The following is a 23,417-nucleotide window of genomic DNA, read 5'->3' as shown; positions in this document are numbered from 1 at the left end:
CGGACACACGGACAGGGCGTGGACAGGCGGACACGTGGGCAGTGTTTGGGGGGGGTTAAGGGGCCCGATCCTGGGCACGTGGGGGGGCGGGGCAGGGGGGTGGGGGGGCGGGGGCGAGGCGGGGGTGTGAAATCGCTGGGTTTTGGAGCGGGGCCTTGGGGCACAAACCCCGTTTTTGGGGCATTTGAGCTGGGGGGGGGGGGGGGGGGGTGAGTGTGCGCCTGGGGGGGGGGGGGTGTCTGTCTGGACGTGCAACTGTCCATGTGTCTGTCCGGATATACGTACAAGTGTCCAGCTGGACATACAACTGTCCATGTGTCCGGCTGCACGTACAGCTGTCTGTGTGTCCGGCCAGATGTACAATGATCCATGTCCCTGGCTGGACGTACAGCTGTCCAACTGTCTGAATGTGCAACCGTCCGTGTGTCCAGCTGTACATACAACCGTCCGTGTGTCCGGCTGGACGCCCAACCCCTGCTCTGTCCCTCCAGTGCCCCGGCTGGGTAACGCAGTGGGACAGACGCACGGACGGGTGACCCTGCAGATGGACACACAGCCGTACGGACACACGGACAGGGCGTGGCCAGCTGGACATATGGACGGGTGCACGTCCAGCCAGAGACACGGACGGTTGTACGGAGAGCCGGACACACGGACGGTTGCACATCCAGCTGGACTCACGGACAGCTGCACAACCAGACAGACAGCCAGCCACACGGCTGGTTGCAGGTACACCTGGATGTACAGACGGTGTTGCAGCCATCGAGACACACGGACAGTTGCTCCTCTAGACAGACAGACGGACAGTTGTACGTCCATCCAGAGACATGGATCATTGTACATCCGGCCGGACACACGGACAGCTGTACGTACCACTGGACACACGGATGTGATACGGCCAGATGGACACACGGACAGTTGTACGTCCCGCCGGACAGACGGACAGTTGTATGGATGGATGCATGGATGGTTGGACATGCTGATAGACACACGGACATGTGCGCGTCCAGCCGGACACACGGACAGTTGCCTATTCAGTCAGACAGATGGACAGCTGTACATACAGCCGGAGACATGGATCATTGTACGTCTGGCCGGACACACGGACAGCTGTACGTACCACTGGACACACAGACAGTTGTATGTCCAGCCGGCCACACGGACCATTGTACGTCCAGCTGGACAGTTGTACATACAGCCAGACAGATGGACAGTTGCACGTCCAGCCAGATTGTTGCACATACAGTTGGACACACGGACAGACGCCCCCAGCCACACACTCACCCCCTCCCCCCCCAGCTCAAATGCCCCAAAAACGGGGTTTGTGCCCCAAGGCCCCGCTCCAAAAACCAGCGATTTCACACCCCCGCCCCCCCCACCCCCCTGCCCCGCCCCCACGCGTGCCCAGGATCGGGCCCTTTGCCCCCACCCCGCCCCGAGTCCCCATGTCCGTCTGTCCATGCCCCTGGAGCCGGGATCGGGCCTGAATGCCCCCAGAGGCCTGGGGTGGGAGATGGACACACGGACGGGGCACGGACAGACGGACACACGGATGCTGGGGGCAGGGCCCAACGGGTCTGCTGTTGTTTCCAGCCGGGCGTACAGCTGTCCATCTGTCTGTCTGGATGTAGAACTGTCCGTGTGTCTGGCTGGACACATAACCATCTGTGTGTCGTGCAGTACATACAGCTCTGGACGTTTCCAGCGGGATGTACAACTGTCCATCTGTCTGTCTGGACACACGCCTGTCTGTGAGTCCTGCTGGATGTGTACTCGTCCGTGTGTCCAGCTCAGTCTGCCACTGTCCGTGTGCCCGGTCGGACGTACAGCTGTCCGTGTGTCTGGATGACCCTGCAGCTGTCTCTTGCAACCCTCCATGCATCCATCCATCTACTCGTCCGTGTGTCCAGCTGCACACGCAGACGTCCGTGCGTCCAGCTGGTCCATCTGTCTGTCTGGACCTGCAACTGTCCGTGTGTCCAGCTGGATGTGTCACCATCCGTAAGTCCAGCTGGATGTGTACCTGTCCGTTTGTCCAGATTGACATCCATCCATCCGTCTATGTGTCTGGCTTTCTGTACAACTGTCCGTGTGTCCGGCTTTCTGTACAACTGTCCGTGTGTCCGGCTGACCATACACCTGGATGTGCACCCGTCCATGCGTCTGTCCCCGTCCCCATTACCGCACCAGGGGTGCTGGGGGGTCGGCTGGGGCCTTGGGGGTGCAGTGCTGTGGTTGCATGGCCAGCTGGACACACGGACAGTTGCATGCCTGGCCTTCACACCTGTCTGTCCGTCTGTCCCCCCACCCCATGTCCCCCCCCGGCCTCAGCACTGAGGGGACAAGGGACAGGGCTGGGGCCAGCGCTGCCCCCCAGAGCCCCAAAACCCCCGCAGCAGCCGGGTGGGGTAACAGGGATGGGGACAGACGGACAGACGGATGGGTGCAGAGCCCCTGGCCCCCCAACCCCCCCGCTCCATCCCCGCAGGGCCTGGGGGGCCCCTGTGAACCCCGGCTCCCCCCTCCCCCGGGCACCCAGCAGCACCTTTTTCTCCTTTTTTTACCCCAAAAGGGCTCTCCCCTGCCGCCAGCCCCGCTCGCCCTCGCCGGGGCGGGGCCTCCCCTCTCCTTCACCCCAAAACCCCGCTGGCAAATCCCGACCCCCCTTTTTTTAACCTTTATCACCTCAATTATCCCCGTTTTCAGTCCCTCGTGCCCTTGTGAGCGATTAGCGGAGCATTTCGGCAGCTCAGCCCAGCCGAGGGGCCCCGCCTTTGGGGGAGCCCCCTCCTTCCCCCCGCAGCAGCGCCAGACCCCAGCCCGCAGCCGGGGGGGCCACAGGGTGCCTGCAGCGTCCCCCCCCCCGCCCCAGCATCACTCGTTAGAAAATATTGCAATTTATTCCATCTCTCTCCTTCCAGAAATACACTTTTTACACCATTTCCAAGCAGCTGTCTTTTAAATAAAGGCGAGGGGGAGTCACTCGGGGGGCGGCTGAGCCTCCCCCGCTGGGGGCGCGGGGGCCAGGGGGGCGGCGGGGGGGTCGGGGGGACCGTCGCGGGTTCGGAAGAGCAGTTCTCCGGCGGGAATGACCTGCTCCGTTTGCCAAGCGGCGGCGGTTCCGTATTGCTGGTAAAAGTCCGTGTCGGCCTGGAACATGACGAGGGCTTGGGCCGTGTGGATGCGGACGTGCTGCGCCAGGCTGGTGGCATCCAGGAATTTTTCCCCGCAGGAATCGCAGGCGTAGAGGATTTGGGTGTTGGGGTCTGCGAGGGGAAAAAAGGGGGGGGAGCCTGGGGTGGGGGGGTGGCGGGGCAGGAGCCGGCCGCTTCCCCGCCTTCCCCGTCCCCGCCTCACCTGCTTCTTGCACTTGTTTCACCGCTTTGGTGATCTCGGCTTTAAGTGCTTCGGTCTCATCCGCCGTCACCGCGGCCGCTACGGGGACCACTGCGGAGGGAGAGGGGGGGAGCCGATGGGGAGGGGGCGCGGGGAGGGACCCCCGCTGGAGCGGGGCGCGGGGTTTTGCGCGTCACGGCCTTCAGGAGGGGGCTCCAGCCACACTGTGATGGTTCCCGGCCACAGCTGCTGCGGCCCACGGGAAAACCTCCACGGGCCTTTGGGACGGCTCTGGGAATGCCTAAGCCGCACCCCAAGGATAAACCTCGCTTTTGGGATGGCTCTGGGACCCCCAAGCTGCACCCCATGGATAGGCCTCGCTTTTGGGATGGCTCTTGGAATGCCTAAGCTGCACCTCATGGTTAAACCTCGCTTTTGGGACGGCTCTGGGACCCCCAAGCTGCACCTCATGGATAAGCCTTGCTTTTGGGACAACTCTTGGAATCCCTAAGCTGCACCTCATGGATAAGCCTCGCTTTTGGGATGGCTCTGGGACCCCCAAGCTGCACCCCATGGATAAACCTCACCTTTAGGACAGCTTCTGGAATCCCTAAGCTGCACCCCAAGGATAAACCTCGCTTTTGGGACAGCTCTTGGAATCCCTAAGCCACACCTCATGGTTAAACCTCGCTTTTGGGACAGCTCTAGGACTCCCTAAGCTGCACCCCAAGGATAAACCTCACCTTTAGGACAGCTCTTGGAATCCCTAAGCTGCACCTCATGGTTAAACCTCGCTTTTGGGATGGCTCTGGGACCCCCAACTCACCCGTGAGCTGTGTGACAGCAGTGGCGGCCAGCGCCTCAGTGGCCAGCGTCACCATATCATCAGAAGCCACCGTGACGATGTTGACCTCATTGCCTTCCTCTGGCTCGAGGATTTTGATGCCCGCCTTGCCTTGGTGCACCGTCTTCACGTGGGAACGCAGGTTGTCCACCCGGTTGAAGCCCCGGCCGCATTTGTCACACAAAAATGGCTTCTCCCCTGGGGGCGAGATGAGAAATTTAAGGGTGGTTGACGATTTGGGGGGTTGGTTGACAATTTGGGGGGTTGTCGGGGCACCCACCGGTGTGGATAATGATGTGTTTGGAGAGATCGCCTACGTTGACGAAGGCTTTGTTGCAGACGGTGCATTTGTGGGGTCGGATATTATCGTGGTGACGGATGTGGTTGGCCAGTTGGCTCGATTGCACGAATCTGGGGGGGGGGAAACCAGGGTGGTCACCACGATCCCCGTCCCCAACGATGGCACCCTGGCACCTCCACCCGGCGGTGGAGGGTGGGTGGGTGGAGTTGCCCCCCAAAATTCACGGGGTGAACCCTCACCTCTTGCCGCAGCGTTCGCAGACGTAGGGCTTCTCCCCGGTGTGCTGGCGCACGTGGGCGATGAGGGAGCTCGCTTGGGTGAAGGCTTTCCCGCAGATCAAGCACTGGCACGGCTTCTCTCCTGGGGGAGACAAGAGGTTGGGGGGGATCAACACCACGGGGATGCACGAGGCTCCCCCAAAATTCCTTGGGGAAAAGGAGGGGCGGCAGAGCTGTGTCCCTACCGGTGTGGATGCGGACGTGTCGCTGCAGCGCCCCGGGGTCGGCGAATTGGCGCTGGCAGTGGACGCAGACGTAGGGTTTCTCCCCGCTGTGGATGCGGAGGTGCCGTTTCAGGTTGCCTGAGAGCAGAGGAGGCTCAGCCGGGGGGCACGGGGACACCAGCACCGTCCCCCCCTCCTTCCCAGCGCCCCGGTAGCTCCATCGGGAAAGCCCATCGCTGTTTACGGAGCGGGGACCAGCCTGGAGCTGAGGATCAGGCAACAACACGGTTGTGGAGACCAGTTTTGAGGGGATGGAGAGACTCCATCAGGCTTGCCCAGACCCCTCCAGCACTGCAGAGGTTTGGGGAAATGGGAGGAGATGTCTCCATCCCAAAAGCTGGATCAAGGGCTCCTCCAGGAGCATCCCCGGGGTGTGATCCCATGGGGGACGCCAGAAATTTATGCAGCACAACCACAGCGAGAGGTTTAAACCCTCCCGTGCCCAGGATGAAACCCCTCCTGCGGCTCCCATCCCCCCCCGAGCAGGTCCTGTTTCCCCCTGGGCCAGCCACACCTCCGTCGCTCGGACCTCACCACCTACCAACCCCGGGCTACCTGAAGTGGTGAACTGTTTGCCGCACTCCCGACACTTCAGAGGCCCGTCCGCGATGTGAATCTTCAAGTGAGCCTTCAAGTTCCCCACCTGGGGACAGAGAGAGGGATGCAGAGAACCCCCCAACACCACCCTCATCTCCCTCCGGAGGGACCCAAACCCCCGTGGGTCTGGCTTTTCCCCCCCACCCAATTCACCTGGTTGAATTTCTTGTCGCAGTGGGGACACTTGTGCTCCTTGTCGGTGTCGTGGGTCTCCAGGTGCCGCATTTTAGAGGTGGGGTCAGAGAAGGAGCGCCCGCAGTAGTCGCACTGGTACGGTTTCTCCCCGCTGTGGACCAGCTGGTGCCGTTTGAGGTTGCCAGAGGTGGTGAAGAGCTTGCCGCAGTCGTCGCAGCGGTATTTGGCCTCCCCCGTGTGCCGTTTCTTGTGGAGGTTCAGCAGGCTGATGAGGCGGTAGCTCTTCCCGCACTCCTCGCAGCCGTAGGGCTTCAACGGGCTGTGGAGGAGACGGGGCCGTCATGCCGGGGGGGAAGCACCGGCGTGCCGAGCTCTCGCCGCCCTGACCCGAGCTCCACCACCCCAGCCGGACCCACCCGGATCCCACAGGATGCCTTGAAGCAACGCAAAATGGAAGGACAGGGGCGGAAAGATAAATCTCCTCCGGGACCAGCCCACCACGCTGACGCATTTCGCAAGGATTCGATTTTTTGCAGCAAAAGCCGCGTTTTTTCGGTGCTGCCGGCACCTTTGCGTGGCTGGCGCCATCCAAATGAGCTGCTGGGAGTTTCCAACCCTGCAGCGCCGACTCCTCCAGACCCATGCGAGAGGCAGAGCGGCGTTGGCTGCTGTACCGACCTCTTCCTCAAACCCTCACGCCCTCAGCCAGCCACCGGCATCGTCACAAGCCTTCCTCCACCCGGTGGCACCGCTCGGTCCCCGGCGTTGCCGTACCTGTGCGTCTTCTCATGGGCTTTGCATGCAGCCGGGTCGGAGAAGGCTTTGTTACACTCCCTGCAGGAGAAGGGTTTCTCGCCGGTGTGGATACGGATGTGCCGCTTGAAGTTACCGGTGTGGGTGAACTCCTTCCCGCAGTCCTAGGGACGGAGAGAGACAGGCGCAGGCGCGGCCGGTGACGCCCGGTGTCCCCAAGGGACTGGAGACGCCGCTCGGGGCCGCAGCCGGCCTCACCTCGCACTTGTGCGTGACGGAGCCGTAGGCTTTCGACTCGGTCCTGTCGCTGTAAGTACCCGAACGCAGCAGACGGGTTTCACCCAAGTTCTCCTGCCCAGAGTCGGTGCTTCCCGATTCATTATCTTCGGCGTTTTCTCCATTTTCTAACCGGGGCTGCTCTTCCTCGGGGATTTTGGCCTCCTCTTCGTCCTCTGCCGTCATCTCCCCCTCTTCCTCCTTCCCTTCCAGCTCCATCTCTGCAGGCATTTAGGAAACGGGGACGCTAGCGGTTGGGAGCAGCAGCAGAAATGCAAAACCCACCTGTATTTCCTAACTCTAAGCCTGGGCTTAGGGCGATGGGGATTAGACCTGGCCTACCGTACCCAGGGAAATCCTGGTACTCCATCATGCCACACAGGCGCCGAGACCTCTGCCTGGAGTCAGTTTGGATTTACAGGTAATTAGGCCTAAAATCCAAAAGCCTGCGCAGGCAGAGGAGCACTTCCCAATCTCTCCTAGCTCTGCCCCACGGACAACCGCTCCTGCGGGCTCTGCAACTCGCAGGAGACAGTACTTGCACAGCAGAACTCATGCTAACAAAATTAATTGCATGGAAAACAAGGGTTCGACGCTTGCCCTGCTGAAGGGAACGGGCAGGCAGCAAAGTCCCCGCCACCGCCTTCGCTCACAACACACCTCCCGTTTCGGCGCCCGGAGAGATGCTGCCCTTCGCCGCGGGGCTGCTGCTGCTGACCATGCTCTCCGCCGGCTGCGGGTGGCTGGGAAATTCGGCGTTGGGGCCCTCTTGGATGGCAACATCTGCCCCTAGAAGCAACAGAGTGTCTCGGGCACGCCTGAGGAGACATCAGGCTCCACGCAGCGGAGCCTGGCAGCAGGACAGGGTGTGCTGGGGGGAGTGACAAGGGGGGGTTTGGGTGTCATCCCTTGGTGGCTCACCTTCTTGGCCACCCAGCTGCTCCGTCTGCGCCTCAGGCTGCGCTGCCGTGGCTACGGGCGTCTCTTCCTTCCCCTCCGGGTCGGGAGGAACGGGTTTTATTTTGTCAAGATGACCCAGTGGTTCTGCAGTCGACCTCTTGTCCTCGACAGTCGCCTTGTCAGCCCCTGCGAGGGAAGAGGCAAAGCACTCCAGCTTTTGCTGCCTGCGCAGGGGCACCCCGATGGCTGCTAGAAGGATTCCCAAATCCCATAAAGATTCAAGGAAGCATCAGTTCTTCCACTGCTGGTGGCTCACAAGGGGATCAAACCTCATCCCGACGCTCTTGCACACCAGATGTACCCAGGTCGTGGGCTCAGCCGCTTCGCGGGGCAATTCCCAGTCTCCCAGGATGAGGGGAAGCGAGGAGGCTACGTACCGATCCCGGCGGGGGGCTGCTGGCTCTTGGCGGGGCTTTCTGCCGGCGCAGCGAGGGACTTGAGAGCATTGCAAGCGCTAACGATCTCCTGCATTTGGAGGAAACCCGCCACGGCCAGCACGTCTTCCACGTTGTCGGGGTTTAGGCTTAGCTTAGCCGTGTACATGAACTCCAAAACCTGGCCCAGGCCTGCAAGGGAGGCGATGCAACCAGAAATAAGTTCTTACCTCTCGGCCATACAATTTTGAAAAGTCCAAAGCGCACAAAATAACAGGCTGAAGAGCCTCCCTCGGACCCCGGGCACCAAACCGCTTCGTTTAAGCGGCACAGAGGGATATCAGATAACCCTCTGCCTACCTGCCGCGTTGCTGATGTCGAGGTGCACCACGTCCTTCTGGTCGACAAAGAGCATCCTGAAATACTCGCTGCAGGCCGCCAGCACGGCTTTGTGGGCCTTGAAGTCGATGCCGTCCACCACGAAGGTGCAGTCGCACAGCAAACCCAGCTGCCGCTGCTGGTTCAGCTGTTCCAGGACTTGCTTGCTGTGCTGGGGGAAATCCATGGCTGCGGGGAGAAAAAAAAAAAAAAAAGAAAAGACCCGGGAGAGGGGTGAGACGGGTGCTGAAACCCCGACACCACGTCAGAAAGGGCCACGAAACAGGACAGATCACAAAGCCACGGATCAACCACAACCTGACCACCCCGTTCGTTAACAAACATGGCCCAAAAAGCCTAATTTCAGCTCCTCGCTGTGGCCACCTGCCTCCCCCACCAAATACAACCCCAAAACCTCTCCTATAACAGGCACAACACCTGCAGAGGAGTTGATTGCACAGTCAGTATATTTTTTTCCTATCCTAACAGCATTTAAAATGCATTTATTGCTCTTCATCCGGCCCAAGCTGCGAGCAGGAACCCTGCTGCCTCTGCAAACGTGTCCCTTCAGCGAGCAGGCGGTGCCACCACTCCTGCCGAGGGCACAGCACGGGAAGCGTTCATAGAGTCATAGAAACATTTAGGTTGGCAAAGACCTTTAAGATCATCAAGTCCAACTGTTAACCCAGCACTGCCAAGAAAAAAAATCAAAAATCTGCATCAAAATTTTCACGCTCCTGCTCATTTTAGGCACTCGCGTCACGATACTGAGGGATTTAAATTTTTTTATCGTGTGTTTTGAGGGAGTTCTCCCTGTTCAAAGCATGACTTTGGCAGAAAACGCCTGGAAACACTGCAAAAGCCCATTTTTAACAAGGTCCTCGTCGGCAAAGGCTGAGAGGCGCCGCGAGCTTGATCCGCTGCCACGCATTGGGTTTTCTCCTGGGCTGCGCCTGCAGGGTGCAGAGTAGAGAATGAAGGGTTTTCACTCAGCTTTGTTTTCAGAAAATGATTCTTCCACGGGCCGAAAGGATTGCTTGCCCAGCAAGCGATGAGCAAGGAGGGAAGAGAAACCAAGCAGGGACTATCCGCAGTTATTTGTTCAACCTGCCAGGCCAGGAAGCCCCTGACGTTCTGACTGCTGGAAGAAGCAAGGTTATGGCCAGGGAAAGTCTCGGTTTTGATGCTAAGCCGACGCTCGGCGGCTCTCTGAAGATTTCCAGCCCACAGCAGTTGCTTTTCCACTTTACCAGCTCTTAAAAACAACATGGGGAGTCTCAGGTTGGGGAAAGGTTTGGATCCACAAAACCAGGTCGCTTCCAGGTAGCCATGAGCGTGTCCCTTCCTCCGGATCCATTCCAGCGTGCACAAGCGCGCCGCAGGCGAGCACCGCGGGCAGAGGGAGCCTCCTCCTGTCTGCAACGGGTGCTAGCAATGCGCTCGGTGAAAGATCTTCCATCCAAGGATTGATTCGGCTTCCAAAACCATTCCCGGCGGGGATGAGAAGCCCAGAGACCTCCGACAGCATCGGATCACACATGGAGAAAGTTTCACTCCCAAAAGACGCTGTTTGTCTTTGCAATTAATAACCCACCGCAACTTTTCCCCAAGCTCTCCAAAACACGGGGTATTTTTTAACCAAACACCTACAGCCTGTCCCAAAATACATCCCTCAACAGCCAGAAAAATCAGTATTTGTATCAAAATCTGTCTAAACCCCCGCATATGCATGACCCTGTAGGGTCTGCAAAGGAAGTGCTGGGAAAAAAGGGGAGGATTTTCCCAGCAGACAAACAACGCTGCCTTCCGTGCTTGGAAATCTCTGCACAGCACGACCTGAGAAATCACAACGGTTTGATGCACTAAAAGGCTATTTTTGGTAATTTGTAGGAGGCGTTTTGCATCTGAATGATGATTTTTATCGCTCCCTGATTGGACTCGCCTCAGCTTCGCACCCGAGCTTTGCGAAGGAACCAAAATCCCAAGAAACTCAACTCCTCCCAAAAAACTTCATCTTTTCTGTGGTTTCCTCCGCAACGTCACGTTACAGCTTCGTCAGAGCATGCGAGCGCAGCGGGGCAGAGGTTGGGATGAGCTGCGTATCGCCCTCATGCCCGAACCCAGCACCCAACGTCCCCCAGCAGCTGAGATCACCTTTGTACACTAAAATCCCTGACTCCAAGCCTTAAAAATCCCAAATCTCTGGATCAAGAAAACCACGGTGCACCCAAAACACCACCCTGGTTCCTTGCCACTGCTCAGGCAGGGCCAGTTCGTGGCTCCGCTGCAGAGATCCAGCTCCTTTCCCAACCGAATGGGAACTGCCAAAACGGGGATGGATCCGGGGATGGATCCAGGGAGGGCAAATGCCAACTCAGGCACTGCTGGTCCACCCGACTGCTAAATAAATTATCTCCTGTTAGCGCAAACCCATCGCTGTCGGCTATTTAAGGTTGCAGCGCTGTCTGAGGATGTGTGTCAGAGCTCCTCATCTGAAAAACAAAGATAAGCCACGACTGGTGCCCAGCCTCACCCCTGCGCTGCGAGGAGTGGAGGTATCCAGAGGACAGAGGCTGTGGGTGAGACGGTTGCGGCTCTCCTCCAGAGTTTTCCCCCTTCCCGGTGCTCAAGTCAGTCTCTACGCAGCCATCCTGGGAGAAATGGGATAAAAAGCTGTTTTAAAACCCAAACCTCGCGTGTCGAAGGCACCAAGGTCCAACGTCACCAAACCCAGGACTGGGCACCCCCCGATTTCACCTTGTCAGAGGCACGGGAACGCCGTTTCCCCTCCCGACCTCTCCCCGATGTGGCTGTCGAGTCTCTCATTACCCGATTAATCACAGAAAAGCTTCGTTATGAGAACACCCACGCCCGCTGCACACACTTGCAGAGATAAATACAGCAGCAACAGTCCCAGGGAGCTTCCCACGTGAGCTCCATTAAGCTCTCTTGCTTATTAACAACATTAAGCTCTCCCTGTACCTGCCACCTGAGCGCCTACCTAGTTAAAAAAACCCCAAAGCCTCGATAAATTAGAAAAAAATAGTGGTTTAAATGTCGCCTTTCAACGCTGTCACCATCCAGCCTGAGAAGATAAAAAGGAAGAGGGGGTTTACTTTCTGCCTACCGTCATCTCCCTTCTCGTGTGTCAGCTCGGGGAACAAAGCAGCCCTAATCCTTTCAGTCTCTGCGAAGAGGAGTCTGTCCTCATTTCCAGTAACTGATTCTGCAACATTTTAAGTTAAAAAAATAAAGTTAAGAGCTGATCTGACCGGAATATTCAAGGTACAGATGTGCTAATAATACAGCTTATGAAATAGAGAAGGGCTCTGGAGTTTGTGGTCAGCAGCAAAACCGGAAGGCAAGCTGACATTCAGCTGTAAGGAGGGGAGAAAATAATCACAAGTGACGACAGGCAGGAAAAAAACACAGTGAAAAGGAACTAAAAGGAGAAAGACACGAGGAGAGAGATGATTCTGGACCCCCCAGCGAACAGACACCCTGCAGACCCCTGGGTTATTTAGTTTTCAGGCCCATGGATACGCTTGTGCAGCTCCTGATGTGGCTGTGCAGGCAGGGCTGCCCGCAGGTAACCGGAGCCCTGGGCTGCAGCAGGCAGGGAGCCAGCCGGGCTGCCGAGGCATCGCCAGACCTCGAGTTCTGCCGTGAAAACTGCCCGTTTCTGCAGCGCACAGACAATGAACTATGAAACCTTCGTTTTCTTGCAATAAACCTGCCTTTGGAACGCTGCCTGATCTCTGAAATTTCGGCAGAAGCTTCTGATGCAGAAATACAATTAAAGAAACGTGGCTTGTCCATGGAACGCATCACCCGCACCCAGAAAGCGACGCCCGCAGAGGGCACGTACAGCCGGTATGGGCTGTCATCACACCAAAAGAGATGCCAGAAGATGAGGGAAAAAAACCCTTTTTAACTGGAGCTGCTGCATGATGCTTTGAAGTTTTCTCTGCTCTTCTGCTAGCAACGTCCTTGACGCGCAGACAGACAGCTCGTGCGATGTCAGGGGACTCGTCTCGCCCCGCGTTGGCTGTCAGGGCTGTGTCCTCCGCAGACGTCTGGCTGCGTCCCGCGGGGACGGTGGCTGCCCCACGCGTGGGGAGACAGGGCTTCGCTCCTGACCTTGCCCCGAATCACCCCACAGCTCCGTGGGGGGACACGTCTCCCACGGCAGACGCAGGCACCGTGGTCCGGGGGGGCTGGCAAGGACCCCAGCAGCCCCCGTTCCCCTCACGACAGCGGCCTGGGCCTCAGCACAGGGCCCGGCAGCCGCCTGAGGAGGGGCCGCTCGGGGCGGGGGGCACAAATCCGGGGGGAAAGAGCTGCCACGGCCCCCCCGGGGTGCTAGGGGGCTGGGGGGACCCCCACGCAGCCTCCCGTCAGAAAACCGGCGGTCGCACACCGGGGCGTCCCCCTAAAGCGGCTCCTTTTGAGGGGGGCCTCCCCAGGCAGCGAGCTGGGCCGCAGCCCCCTTCCCCTCACAGCCCCCGTACCCCCCCCAAATCCCCTTCCTCAGGCCCTCCGGCCCCTCCCCGGGCTCCCCGCAGCCTCCCCCGGTCCCCCCCGCCGCTACCTGCCATGCCGGGCCCGGCGGGGGCCTCACATCGCCGCCCGCGGCGCTCACCGTGACACGGACCAGACAAAGGGCGCCGCCATCTTAGCGCCGGGCGGAAGCGGCGTCGCCCCTCTCCGCCCACCGACGGCGCCGGGGCGGGGCGGGGACTGCGCATGCGCAGTCGGGGCGGTGAGGCCGGTCACGTGGCACCGCCCGCCGCTTCCGTCCCCTCGCCTGAGGGCCGCCGCCATGGCAGTGCGAGGGCGGCGGGCGGAGCGGCGAGGGGCCGGTTGGCCCCGGGGCTGGCCCTGCGGCTCCCTGAGGGGCAAAGGGCCCCGTTCCGCCACGCCGTATTGCCCTCAGGCTTTGGTTCCCCCACCCAAGGTTGCCCAAACCCCTAGGATCACCAGCAGGCTGAGGCGTTGGGCCGCCGCCATGATGGCGGCCGAGTGTCTCCACAGGGACCGGGCCCTGCTGTGGTCCCGGGAGGTCAGCACGGGCCAAAAGCTGTACGTGTTGCCTGAAGCGGAGCCTCTGCACGGGCAAACCCCCTCAGCCAGCCGCTTACTGCCGCGCGTTGCGAGGTACCAGTGAGTTCGGGCAGGTGCAGGCAGCAGGCTGAGAGCAGGCAGCCCCAAAAACACAATACTCCTATTCCTGTCAGCCTGTTTCTCCCTAAGGCCGCATTTCCCGGCCTGCCTGCCAAAAATGAACCCACAGCGGGGCCAAGCTGCTGCGGGGTTTGCTCGGCGCTGGGGCTCTGAGCTGTCCCTTCGCCCGCTCCTTGCCTCGGAAGTCTTCCCCGTGCAAAACCAGCCGGCTTTGGGGAGAAAAAGGAGGTTTTTTCCTTCCTTTTTTCGCTGGAGCTCTATGGGTGAGGGCCACTCAGCAGCCTGTCACCACTAGATGGCAATCTGTGACCGCGGCGGGGGGCTCCCGGGGTGCGGGGGTGCCCCGGGCACCCAGGGGTGGCATTTTGGGGCAGAGCAGACACATCCCATCGCGGAGGATCAAGGACAGGGCATCGCCTCTGCTCTTCGCCTCCGTGGCTCCAATTTCCTAAGCTGTGCTGGGGGCTTTTGTAGCCGTTAAGAGCTTTTTGAATAACTTTTAAACATTTTTCCTCATAGCATCTTGCGGTGGGGAGTCCCCTGAGTGACCGACCGGAGGAGACGATGGAAGAGCCGCGCGTTTGTGTGTGTCCCCGACGCTGCAGGTGTGTTAATGCAAGTCACGAGTCGTTAGGGGACAAACGGGGACGAGCTGACCTCGGAGCTGGAGCAGCAACACGAGCCGGGCGGTGTGTGGTAGCTATAAACAGCCGCTCGCCCTGAACGGACGCCTCGCTGTTGTTTGTACACACTGGAGATGGAGCTGGGCCCTCGGGGGGGATTTGGGGGAGCATTTGGGCCCCCAAAAACAAGCCCTTGGGTTGGCAGCCAGGCTGGGACCATCGTCCCGGCTCACGCCGCTGCCCGGGGCTTCCCCAAGGGCGATGGGTGCCGGTGGGCGAGGGGAGGAGGATTTGGTGACCTTCCAGGTGGGCCAGCGCCGAACAGCTGAGGGAATGGCTCAGAAATAGAGCGGCGGGGAAGAAATGAGTCACCCCGGGCTGGAAATAACGGGGCCACAGGCGCAGAGGGGAGCCGGGGCGGCTCCTCACCCACATTTTTTATCAGGGAAGGAGGAATTGCTCATGGTACCCCTTACTGAGACACCCCCTGGGGCTGAACCACAGCCCTTTTGGGGGAAAAACATCAAGAAAGCATTAAAAAACTGAGGAGGCAGCAGTCAGGCGTTCTCAATAATTTATCACAACCTGTATATACAGAGACAAGCTCCGGCGGAGGGTCGGGGAAGGGAACCTCACTCCTCGCTCCTGGCAGGGCTCTCGGCATGCCGGATCTTCCCCATCAACCCTCACCACCTAAAAACTGCCGGAGCCGCGACTTCCCTCCGGAGTTTCTCCGGTGGGTGACGGGATGCGTCTCTCCATGCTGGCCCCTCGGCACAGGTCTGACCCCGCGGGGGGGAGCGTTCCCATCCCCTACCCCACGTCCCACCTCCTTCCCGAATTACCCAAATAATTAACGAGGGGGCAGGGGATGGGGGAAAGAGACCCCCCCCGACCCCTCAGATCTTGATCTCAGTCCGGAAGGTTTGCTGGACGTGGTCGGCGTGCTTGGCGGGCTGTCGTTGCGCCCGGATGGTCAACGTGCCGTCGTCCCCCAGCGAGGACGACACCGACGTGGGGTCCACATCTTCGGGCAGCTGACATTTGTGGTGAAGGTGTTCATGACGGTGCCGTCCGCGGCCAGCTGGGGGGAAAAAAGTGGGTGAAAACGGGCAATTTTGGGGTGCAGGCGGGACAGGGACGCGTTGTTCCCTGCCTTGGGTGAGGCTGGCGGTCACGCCTTGTGTGTGGTGTTAATATTTATCTCCCTGCGGGGATGGGCGGGATGCGGGTGGCAGCTGGGGGGGACAAAGGTGCTTTTGTCCGTTCCCACCCCCCCGGAGAGGGGTGATTACGGGGCATGAGTTTGTTAGGTCTTGTGGGCTTCGGTCCTACGAAATATGGGGCGAAAAGATGAGGAAATGGTGAATGAAGCCCCATCGAGGCTATGGCCGGAGCCGTGAGGGAGTTGGGGGGTCCCCGGTTGAGGATTTTGGGGTCCTCCCCGCTTTGGGGGTGAGCGGGGAAGGGAGGGAGCACCCACCTTCTCGGCGTGCACCTCGATCTGGTTGTTGGAGGTGGTGACGATGATGTCCTCGGGGGCGAAGTCGCTGACGTCCACCGTGAACTGATAGGTGTTGCCCAGGGTCTTCACCGTGCCGGTGTTGCCGGGCCGAGCTGCCGGAGAGCGGGGTGTCACAGCCGCAGTTCGGTGGGGGGTCCCCCCCAAAACGCCTCTCCCACGGCTCCAACTCTTGCCCAAACCCTCTGGGACAAGGATGTCCCAGCCCTAAAAATGGGGTGATCCCCCCCCAAAACTCACCTGGGAACCCCAAGGTCTCGCCGCGGGGCCGGACGAAGCTCCCAAAAAGCTCCATGGTGCCGGCGGGCGACGCCGACCGGTGAAAGCTGCGCTCCGAGCGGAAAGCAGCCGAGGATTTCACGTTCATTCCACCGCGTCCCCCCACCACCTCTGAACCCCAGCTCCCGCCGGGGAGGAAGAGCGAAGCCCCCTTCCTCGTCCTCCTCCCGGCGAAGGCGAAGCGGGACCGGTTATTTCGCGGGGGGGGCGGCTTGACGAGCTTTTTAAAGCCTCGTTAAGGCTCCCGGCCGCCTGCCAGACCTCTCGTAAAACGGGCTAAATTTAGGTCTTGCGCCTGAGACGGTGGAAATTTTTCCCCTCTCCATCCCCCCCCCCAGCGCCGTGGAATGTGATGCCGGCGTTCCTGCCTATTATTAAGGAATAATAATGATAATTAATTAAAATACTTATTAAATACTCCCTGCCCTGGGTTGTATTTGAGGATTGGAAGCTTGGAGGTGGCGGGGGGGGGGGGGGGGGGGAACCCGGCTCGTTCCGGCCCGAGCGGGTCCGTTGGCTTCGTCAAGGTCGTTTTTAATGAGCTCGTTTGCAAACTCAGTCCAGCGGCGGAGGCTGAGGTGGGAGGACTGGTGAGGGGGTGGCCGAAAAAAGAGGAGGGGGGGGGGGGGGTCGTCCTGTCCCCCAAAACATCCCTGGGATGGAGCCTCCTGTCCCCGGGGGGCGGCGGGAGGAGGAGAGGGTGCTGGTGTCGGAGCAGAGCTGGAGACCCTGCCCCAAAGCCCGGAGGAGGCTCCGAGGTGAGACTCCCACCCAAGGCGGGGGGGATCTTGGGTGTGGGGGGGTGTTTTTTGGGGGGGTCATCACCCCGTTTCCCCCCCCCTGCAGGGTGCCTGGAGAAGGTGAAGCAGCAGCTTTTCCGCGTCGGGGAGGATTGGTATTTCCTCTTCATCCTGGGGATCCTGATGGCCACCATCAGCTTCACGATGGACCTCCTGGTCTCCAGGCTCTACGAGGGTAAACGAGGGGCTCCCCTGGGGGGCTTCACCCCGTGTTTGGGGGTTCACCAAGGATGGGGAGGGGGTTTGGGGGGGCTTCTCCCCTCCCGAGGCTTCTTTTCCAGCTCACCGGTGGCTTTACCGGGAGGTCGGTGACATCTTGGTGCTCAAGTACCTCTCGTGGACCATGTACCCCACGGCGCTGGCGGCCTTCTCCACCGGCTTCTCCCAAAGCATCACCCCGCACTCGGGAGGTGAGCCAGCTGCACCCCGACCTCCCCAGCTCCCCAAAACCCCCCAGTAGCAGGGGGGGGACCCCTAAAATTCAGACACTCCCCCCTCCTCCAGGCTCCGGCATCCCGGAGCTGAAGACCATCCTGACGGGCGTGGTGCTGGAGGACTACCTGGCCATCCAGAATTTCGGAGCCAAGGCGGTGGGGTTGACCTGCACCCTGGCGTGCGGCAGCACTGTTTTCCTCGGCAAAGTGGTGAGGGATCCCCCCCTGCCCCGGCTCCCGGCATCGCCGCCGGTTTCGGTCAGCGCCAGGGCGGTGGTGGTGGGGGGACGCTCAGCGCCGCGCCCCCCCTCCCTCGGCACCCAGGGTCCCTTCGTCCACCTCTCCGCCATGGCCGCCGTGTATCTGGGGAAGATGCGGACCTCGGTTACGAGGGAGTACGAGGTGGGGATGCCGCCCCCCAAAAAATTAAGGGAGGGGATTCCCCCCCCCAAAAAATTAGGGGGGATTTTATTTTACCCCCCCAAAAATCGGGGTTACAGCTAAGCCCCCTCCCCGCAGAACAAGTTCAAGCAGAACGAGATGCTGGTGGCAGCGCAAGCCGTCGGGGTGGCCACGGTTTTTGGGGCGCCCATCAGCGGTGAGGACCCCCCTGCCAATCCCACCCTGGGGACCCCCAAAGCCCCCCCTAACCCCCCCCCCGTTTTTCCAGGGGTGCTTTTCAGCATCGAGGTGATGTCCTCCCACTTCGCCGTGCGGGATTACTGGCGGGGCTTCTTCGCCGCGACCTGCGGCGCCTTCATGTTTCGCCTCCTCGCCGTCTTCAACAGCGACCAAGGCAAGGCAGGGCGGGCAGGATGTGGCCCCCCTTCCCCTCTACCCCCCCGGAGGGGGGGCATAGCATTTTTGGGGTGCCCTCCCCCAAAACCACGCACTCATTCCTCTACCCGCCCCCCCCAGAAACCATTGCTGCTGTTTTTAAGAGCGACCTCAAGATTGATTTCCCCTTCGACCTCCTGGAGACCTTCTTTTTTGCAATTTTGGGGTAAGGAAGGTCCTTCCTGTACCCCTGCCTGTACCCTGCCTGTACCCCTGCCTGTACCCCTGCCTGTACCCCTGCCCTCTCCTCCGCAGGGCCATCTGCGGGCTTGTGGGCTGTGCCTACCTCTTCTGCCAGCGCTGGCTGCTGGCGGCCGTCAAGGAGAACCGGCTCACAGCCAAGCTGCTGGCCACTGAGTCTGTACTGGGCGTCTGTCTGTCTGCCACCCTGCGTGTCTGTGCGTCCGTGTCGTGCAGCCTGCATGTCCGTGTGTCCATCCTCTGCAGCCTGCCTATCCCCCCCTCCCACACCCTGCGCGTCCATGCGTCCGTGCCGTGCAGCCTGCACGTCCACCGTGCATGTCCGTGTGTCCCCCCCCATGCACCCTGCTCACCCTGCGCCTCCATCCCATGCACCCTGGGTGTCCGTTTGTCTGCCCCGTGCACCCTGGGTGTCCGTGTGTCCACCCTATGCACCCTGTGCATCAACCCCATGCACCCTGCGTGCCTGTGCGTCTATGCCACGCACCATGCGCGTGCACCCCAGGCACCGTGCGCGTGTCCGTGCACCCACTCCATGCACCCTGCGTGTCTGTGCGTCCGTGCCGCGCAGCCTGCGCATCCAACCCGTGCACCTTAGTTGTCCGTGTGTCCACCCCATGCGCCCTGCCTGTCCGTATGTCCACTCCATGCACCCTGCACCTCCACCCCGTGCACCCTGGGATCCGTGTGTCCACCCCGTGCACCCTGGGCATCTGTATGTCCCCCCACGCACCCTAGGCATCCCTAGGTCCACCCCACCCTGTCTGTCCGTCTGTCCCCGCGCCCCCAGCCCTGCCTCTCCCCCCCAGCAAGCCGGTCTACACGGTGCTGGTGGTGCTGCTCCTCGCCTCCATCACCTTCCCGCCGGGGCTGGGGCAGCTGATGGCCTCCAGGGTGAGTTGGGGGGGACACAGGGCTCCCCAGGGCACCCCAACACGGCCCAGCGGGTGCTCAGGGTGTCCGTCTGTCTGTCCTCCCAGCTCACCATGAAGGAGTATCTCACCTCTCTCTTTGACAACCGCACTTGGGGCGCGCTGGTCCCCAACGCCTCCTCGGTGGCCGACGGCTCCGGCGTGGACCCTCGGGGGCTCTGGCAGGAGTGGTGCCACCCCTCCGCCACCATCTTCGGCACCTTGGCCTTCTTCCTGCTGATGAAGGTAGCCATGCCCCCCCCAGTCCCTTTGTGTCCCCCCTGAAAGAGATGATGTCCCCATGGGGATGACACCCCCCTTTTTGGCTGGACTCTGCCCCCCCCCGCCCCCCCCAGTTCTGGATGCTGATCCTGGCCACCACCCTGCCCTTGCCCGCTGGCTACTTCATGCCCATCTTCATCTTTGGTGAGTCTGAGTGTCTGCTGGCCTGGACCAAGGAGGGGGCAACCAGCCTTGGGGGGGGGCAACCAGCCCTGAGGGGGGGGGCAACCAGCTTGACTTGGTGGGGACAGGGGGGACAGTGAGCCCTGGGGGGGGGCAACCAGCCCTGCTGGGGGGGACAGAGGGGACAGCGAGCCCTGGGCGGGGACAGGGAGGGCAGCCGGCCCTACTGGGGGGGGACAGCGAGGCCTGGGGGGGGACAGGGGGGACAGCGAGCCCTGCTCGGGGGGACAGGGGGGACAGCCAGCCCTGGGGAGGGGACAGCCAGTCTAGGGGGGGTACAGGGGTTGTATCCAGCCCCAGGGGGCCTGCAGGAGGGGGGGGGTCACGTCCAGCTGCACCGTTTGGGGGGAGGGCTGCTGGGGTCTCCCCACCTTCCCCCCGCCCCCCCCCCCCCCCCCCAATTTTAGGAGCCGCCATCGGGCGCTTGCTGGGGGAGACGGTGGCCCTGCTCTTCCCGGGGGGCCTGCGTTCGGAGGGGGACCCGCGCCCCGTCATCCCCGCCGGCTACGCCCTGGCCGGTGAGTCGGTGGGGATGGGGGGGACACCCATGGGGGGGGGACACCCACCACCCGTACGCTGACCCCCCCCTCCCCGATTCTCCATGACAGGCGCGGCCGCCTTTTCAGGCTCGGTGACTCACGCCATCTCCACGGCTTTACTGGTCTGTGAGGCCACCGGTCACCTGGGCCACGTCCTCCCCGTCATCCTGGCCGTGCTGGTGGCCAACGCCATCACCCAGAAGCATCAACCATCCTTCTACGATGGCACCATCATCGTCAAGAAGCTGCCCTACTTGCCCCCCATCCGCAGCCGGCACATGGCGTAAGCCTCCCCCCCCCCAAAAAATCCATATTTTGGGGTGATTTGCTACAAAACGATGGAAATTTGGGGGTTTTATGGCTCACCAGGTCCTACCAAGTGGTGGTGGAGGAGTTCATGGAGCGCCGGGTGGTGGCCTTGGCCAAGGGTGGTGGCTTCGAGGAGGTGCTGGTGGCCTTGGATGCCTCCGCCGATGCCGAATACCCCGTGGTGGAGAGCGCAGGTGGGGTGTGGGGTGTGGGGAGGGGGTCACCGCACCGGGGGGGGGACGTCACCGGGCTTGTCCCCGTCCTCCAGGGTCACCCACGCTGGTGGGCACCGTCAGCAGAGCCCAGCTGGTCGCCTTCCTCCAGAGTCACCAGCACCCCCAGGCACCCCCGGGGGACAAGGTAAATGGGGGAGTGAGCACCCCACTGCACCCAAAAAAGTTGTTTTTCCACCCAAAAATTAACATGTCACCTTCCCCAAGCTGGCCACCACGGGGACACTTGGGGACAGCTGTGCCATCGAGCCCGTCATGCTCCAGCTCTCGCCATGGACCTCCCTGCACCAGGTTTGGGGGGGGAACACATCCTGATGGGGCTGGGAGCCACCAAAGCCCCCCCCCAACTCCGTGTCACAGCGAGGGGACGTGGCGGGGGTGGCTTTGTCCCCACGCGCCCCCGTTGTCACCTCCCCAAGGCCCATCACCTCTTTGAGCTGCTGAAGCTGCAGCGCATCTTCGTCACCCGCTTCGGGGAGCTGGTGGGAGCCGTCAGCCGGGTGGAGGTGAGGGGGGGGGACAAGGGAGGTGACAAGGGGGGGGGACAAGGGGGGTGACAAGGCGGGGGGGACAAGGGGGGGGACAGGACCCCAACTCACCTCCTCTGTCCCCTTGCAGCTGCGGAGAGCGATCCAAGAGCTCGCCAACCCCAAGTGATGACTTTTGGGGACCCCTCCCTCCCCAGGGATGTCACCCATGGAAAGAGGGGGGGTCCTGACCCCCCCCCCCCCGGGTGATGTGGGTCCCCCCCGGGGGGAACCCAGGTGCCCGGGTGCGGGGTCTGCGGCAGAGCGTCCTCGTGCATTAAAGACATCGATGCATTAATGCTTCCTCTTCCTCCTCCTCCTCCTCCAGCCCCATGGGGTTCATTTGGGGGGGGGGGGAGGTCACACAGCAGCGCTCAACCCCCCCCAAATCACCCCAAAATTCCACCCAGCCCCAGGACATGCACCGAAGCGCCCCAGTCTCAGCACTCCCCCTCCCATTATTGGTGCATAATTATCCTTAATTATTGCAATTAATAAGGGTGGTGCGTGTTTTGCGACCCCAGGATCCTGGAGGAAAAGGGGGGGCTGACCCCCCCTCACCTTTGGGGCCACCCCAAGCTCGGGTGCAGTGTTTTCGGGGGGAGCGGAGGGCGCGGCGGGCACTAACGAAGCCGCAATTAAGCCCGCCGGGGTAATTGAACGCGGTGGGGCAGGTTGGGCGAGGCGGGCATGCCCGGGCTCAGCCGGAGGAGAGGTGAAGCGGGGTCAGCGCCAGGGAGACACCCCAAAAACGGGGCGGGCGGTGGGACGGGTGCTGGGGTGGGTGCTGGCCGTCGTCCCGCTCCCCTCGGGATTAGGGCAGGAGTTTCACCAAAACCAAGCCAGGCACCGGGGCGGCAGCGGTTGGCGGCACCCCAAAGGCCCCGTGCCTCAGTTTCCCCATCGCCCTTATCCGGCCCCGCTGTAGGCAAACAGAGATAAGGCGTCGCCGGGTGCCACCGCGCACCCAAATCCGGGGTCTCCCCCCCACCCCGGGCGCTGCCGGACCTTGAGCCGGGACCGAGGGCGGTGGCGGGGCTGAGACTGCCAAACTCATGCCACGCATGGGCCATCCACAGGCCCCAAAACCCCAAAACAGGGTAAAACTCACCCAAACAGCAGCTTTGGCAGCAAGATGCTGGTCCCCCCCCTACCCCCCCCCCCCCCTTTATTTATGGTTTTGGGAAAAACAAAAACCGTTTTCCGGCTTTTTTCCACCCGGTTATTTGCAGGCACCGGGCAGGCGGCCCCGCCGCCGCGGCTCGGGTTTGGCTGCGGGGCAGCGGCGGGTGCTGAGGGAGCCAAATTCCTGCTGGGTTCTGCTGAGGGAAAGAGGCTGCGGATGGGCAACGCTCCGCCGCTGCGGGCAAGCCCTGAAACAAAAAAACCCCAGCTTAAAAAAAAAAAAAAAAACAGCTTAAAAAAAAAAAACAAACCTTAAAAAAAAAACTTAAAAAAAAACCAACTTAAAAAAAAAACTTAAAAAAAAAACTTAAAAAAAAGCCACTTAAAAAAAAACCCTTAAAAAAAAAAACCCTTAAAAAACCCCTATAAAGTAAAACCCTTAAAAAAACCCCCAAACTTAAAAAAAACCCTTAATAAAAAAACTTTAAAAAAAAACCTTAGTAAGAAATACTTTAAAGCCCCCCTTAGTTAAAAAAAAATTTAAAAATATTAAAAAAAACTTTAAAAAAACCCCATAAAATAAAACCCTTAAAAAAAAAAAAGCTTAAAAAAACTTTAAAAAATCCTTAATTAAAAAAACGTAAAAAACCACCTTAATAAAAAAATACTTAAAAAAAACCCCTTAATTAAAAAAAAATTTAAAAAATTAAAAAAATTTTTAAAAAACTTAAAAAAAATTTTGAAAAAATTTAAAAATCCCCAACGCTTCCTTAAAAAAAAACCCTTAAGGCCCCTTAAAAGTCTCCTTAAAAAAAACCTTAAACCACCCTTAAAACCCCTTAAAAATCCTTTAAAACCCCTCAACCCCCCCCAAAACCAGGGGGACACCCCCCCCCCCGGCCCCCCCAGTTCCTGCAACCTCTGCAAACCAGGGGGAAACGAGGACATTCTAGAAAAAAACAACACATTTTT

General features: G+C 60.3%; 3 protein-coding genes across 4 annotated transcripts; 1 reads left to right on the top strand and 2 right to left on the bottom strand.

Annotated features, from left to right (window-relative positions):
* Positions 1–2,868: 2,868 nt before the first annotated feature.
* On the bottom strand, positions 2,869–13,176 carry ZBTB17 (zinc finger and BTB domain containing 17). Of its 2 annotated transcripts, XM_082328807.1 has the most exons (17): positions 13,048–13,176; positions 11,584–11,682; positions 10,990–11,107; positions 8,439–8,645; positions 8,082–8,270; positions 7,666–7,830; positions 7,405–7,533; positions 6,727–6,965; positions 6,490–6,632; positions 5,734–6,034; positions 5,539–5,626; positions 4,945–5,061; positions 4,721–4,841; positions 4,461–4,591; positions 4,163–4,378; positions 3,358–3,447; positions 2,869–3,266 (listed from the first exon to the last, which is right to left on the bottom strand). In XM_082328807.1, the coding sequence occupies exons 2-17, from the start codon at positions 11,587–11,589 to the stop codon at positions 2,980–2,982; spliced, it is 2,547 nt and encodes an 848-aa protein (XP_082184933.1). In that variant the 5' UTR covers positions 11,590–11,682; positions 13,048–13,176; the 3' UTR covers positions 2,869–2,979. The 2 variants fall into 2 exon arrangements, with proteins under 2 accessions (XP_082184933.1, XP_082184934.1); XM_082328808.1 differs by lacking the exon at positions 3,358–3,447.
* Positions 13,177–14,820: 1,644 nt separating this feature from the next.
* On the bottom strand, positions 14,821–16,295 carry HSPB7 (heat shock protein family B (small) member 7). The gene is given in 4 exon segments (XM_082328759.1): positions 14,821–15,314; positions 15,317–15,347; positions 15,747–15,880; positions 16,026–16,295. Coding segments are annotated over 4 exon segments (444 nt in total). The 5' UTR covers positions 16,153–16,295; the 3' UTR covers positions 14,821–15,162.
* Positions 16,296–16,722: 427 nt separating this feature from the next.
* LOC309598314 (chloride channel protein ClC-Kb-like) lies at positions 16,723–21,476 on the top strand (the record flags this gene model as incomplete). The annotated part of the gene is made up of 19 exons (XM_082328758.1): positions 16,723–16,822; positions 16,911–17,039; positions 17,146–17,274; positions 17,369–17,508; positions 17,623–17,700; positions 17,818–17,896; positions 17,969–18,094; positions 18,217–18,301; positions 18,391–18,492; positions 19,146–19,230; positions 19,317–19,493; positions 19,604–19,673; positions 20,120–20,230; positions 20,321–20,534; positions 20,621–20,754; positions 20,829–20,920; positions 21,001–21,084; positions 21,213–21,299; positions 21,412–21,476. 19 exons carry the CDS (start codon positions 16,723–16,725, stop codon positions 21,448–21,450), a joined length of 2,061 nt encoding a protein of 686 aa, XP_082184884.1. The 3' UTR covers positions 21,451–21,476.
* Between the last annotated feature and the right edge of the window lie 1,941 nt (positions 21,477–23,417).

This window comes from Platalea leucorodia (assembly GCF_965183815.1).
Source record: "Platalea leucorodia genome assembly, chromosome: 17".
Lineage (NCBI taxonomy): Eukaryota > Metazoa > Chordata > Aves > Pelecaniformes > Threskiornithidae > Platalea > Platalea leucorodia.
The sequence above is the reverse complement of the archived record's forward strand: the minus strand, read 5'-3'. Positions and strand labels throughout refer to the sequence as shown.

Bases quoted from the DNA above. Each gene is read 5' to 3' on its own strand.
- ZBTB17 (XM_082328807.1), bottom strand. The intron at 7,831-8,081 runs GTACGTAGCCTC...CTTCCCTCGCAG, and splicing joins GCAGCCCCCCGCCGGGATCG to GGGCTGACAAGGCGACTGTC. The intron at 3,448-4,162 runs GTGAGTTGGGGG...CTCCCTCCGCAG, and splicing joins TGCTGTCACACAGCTCACGG to TGGTCCCCGTAGCGGCCGCG.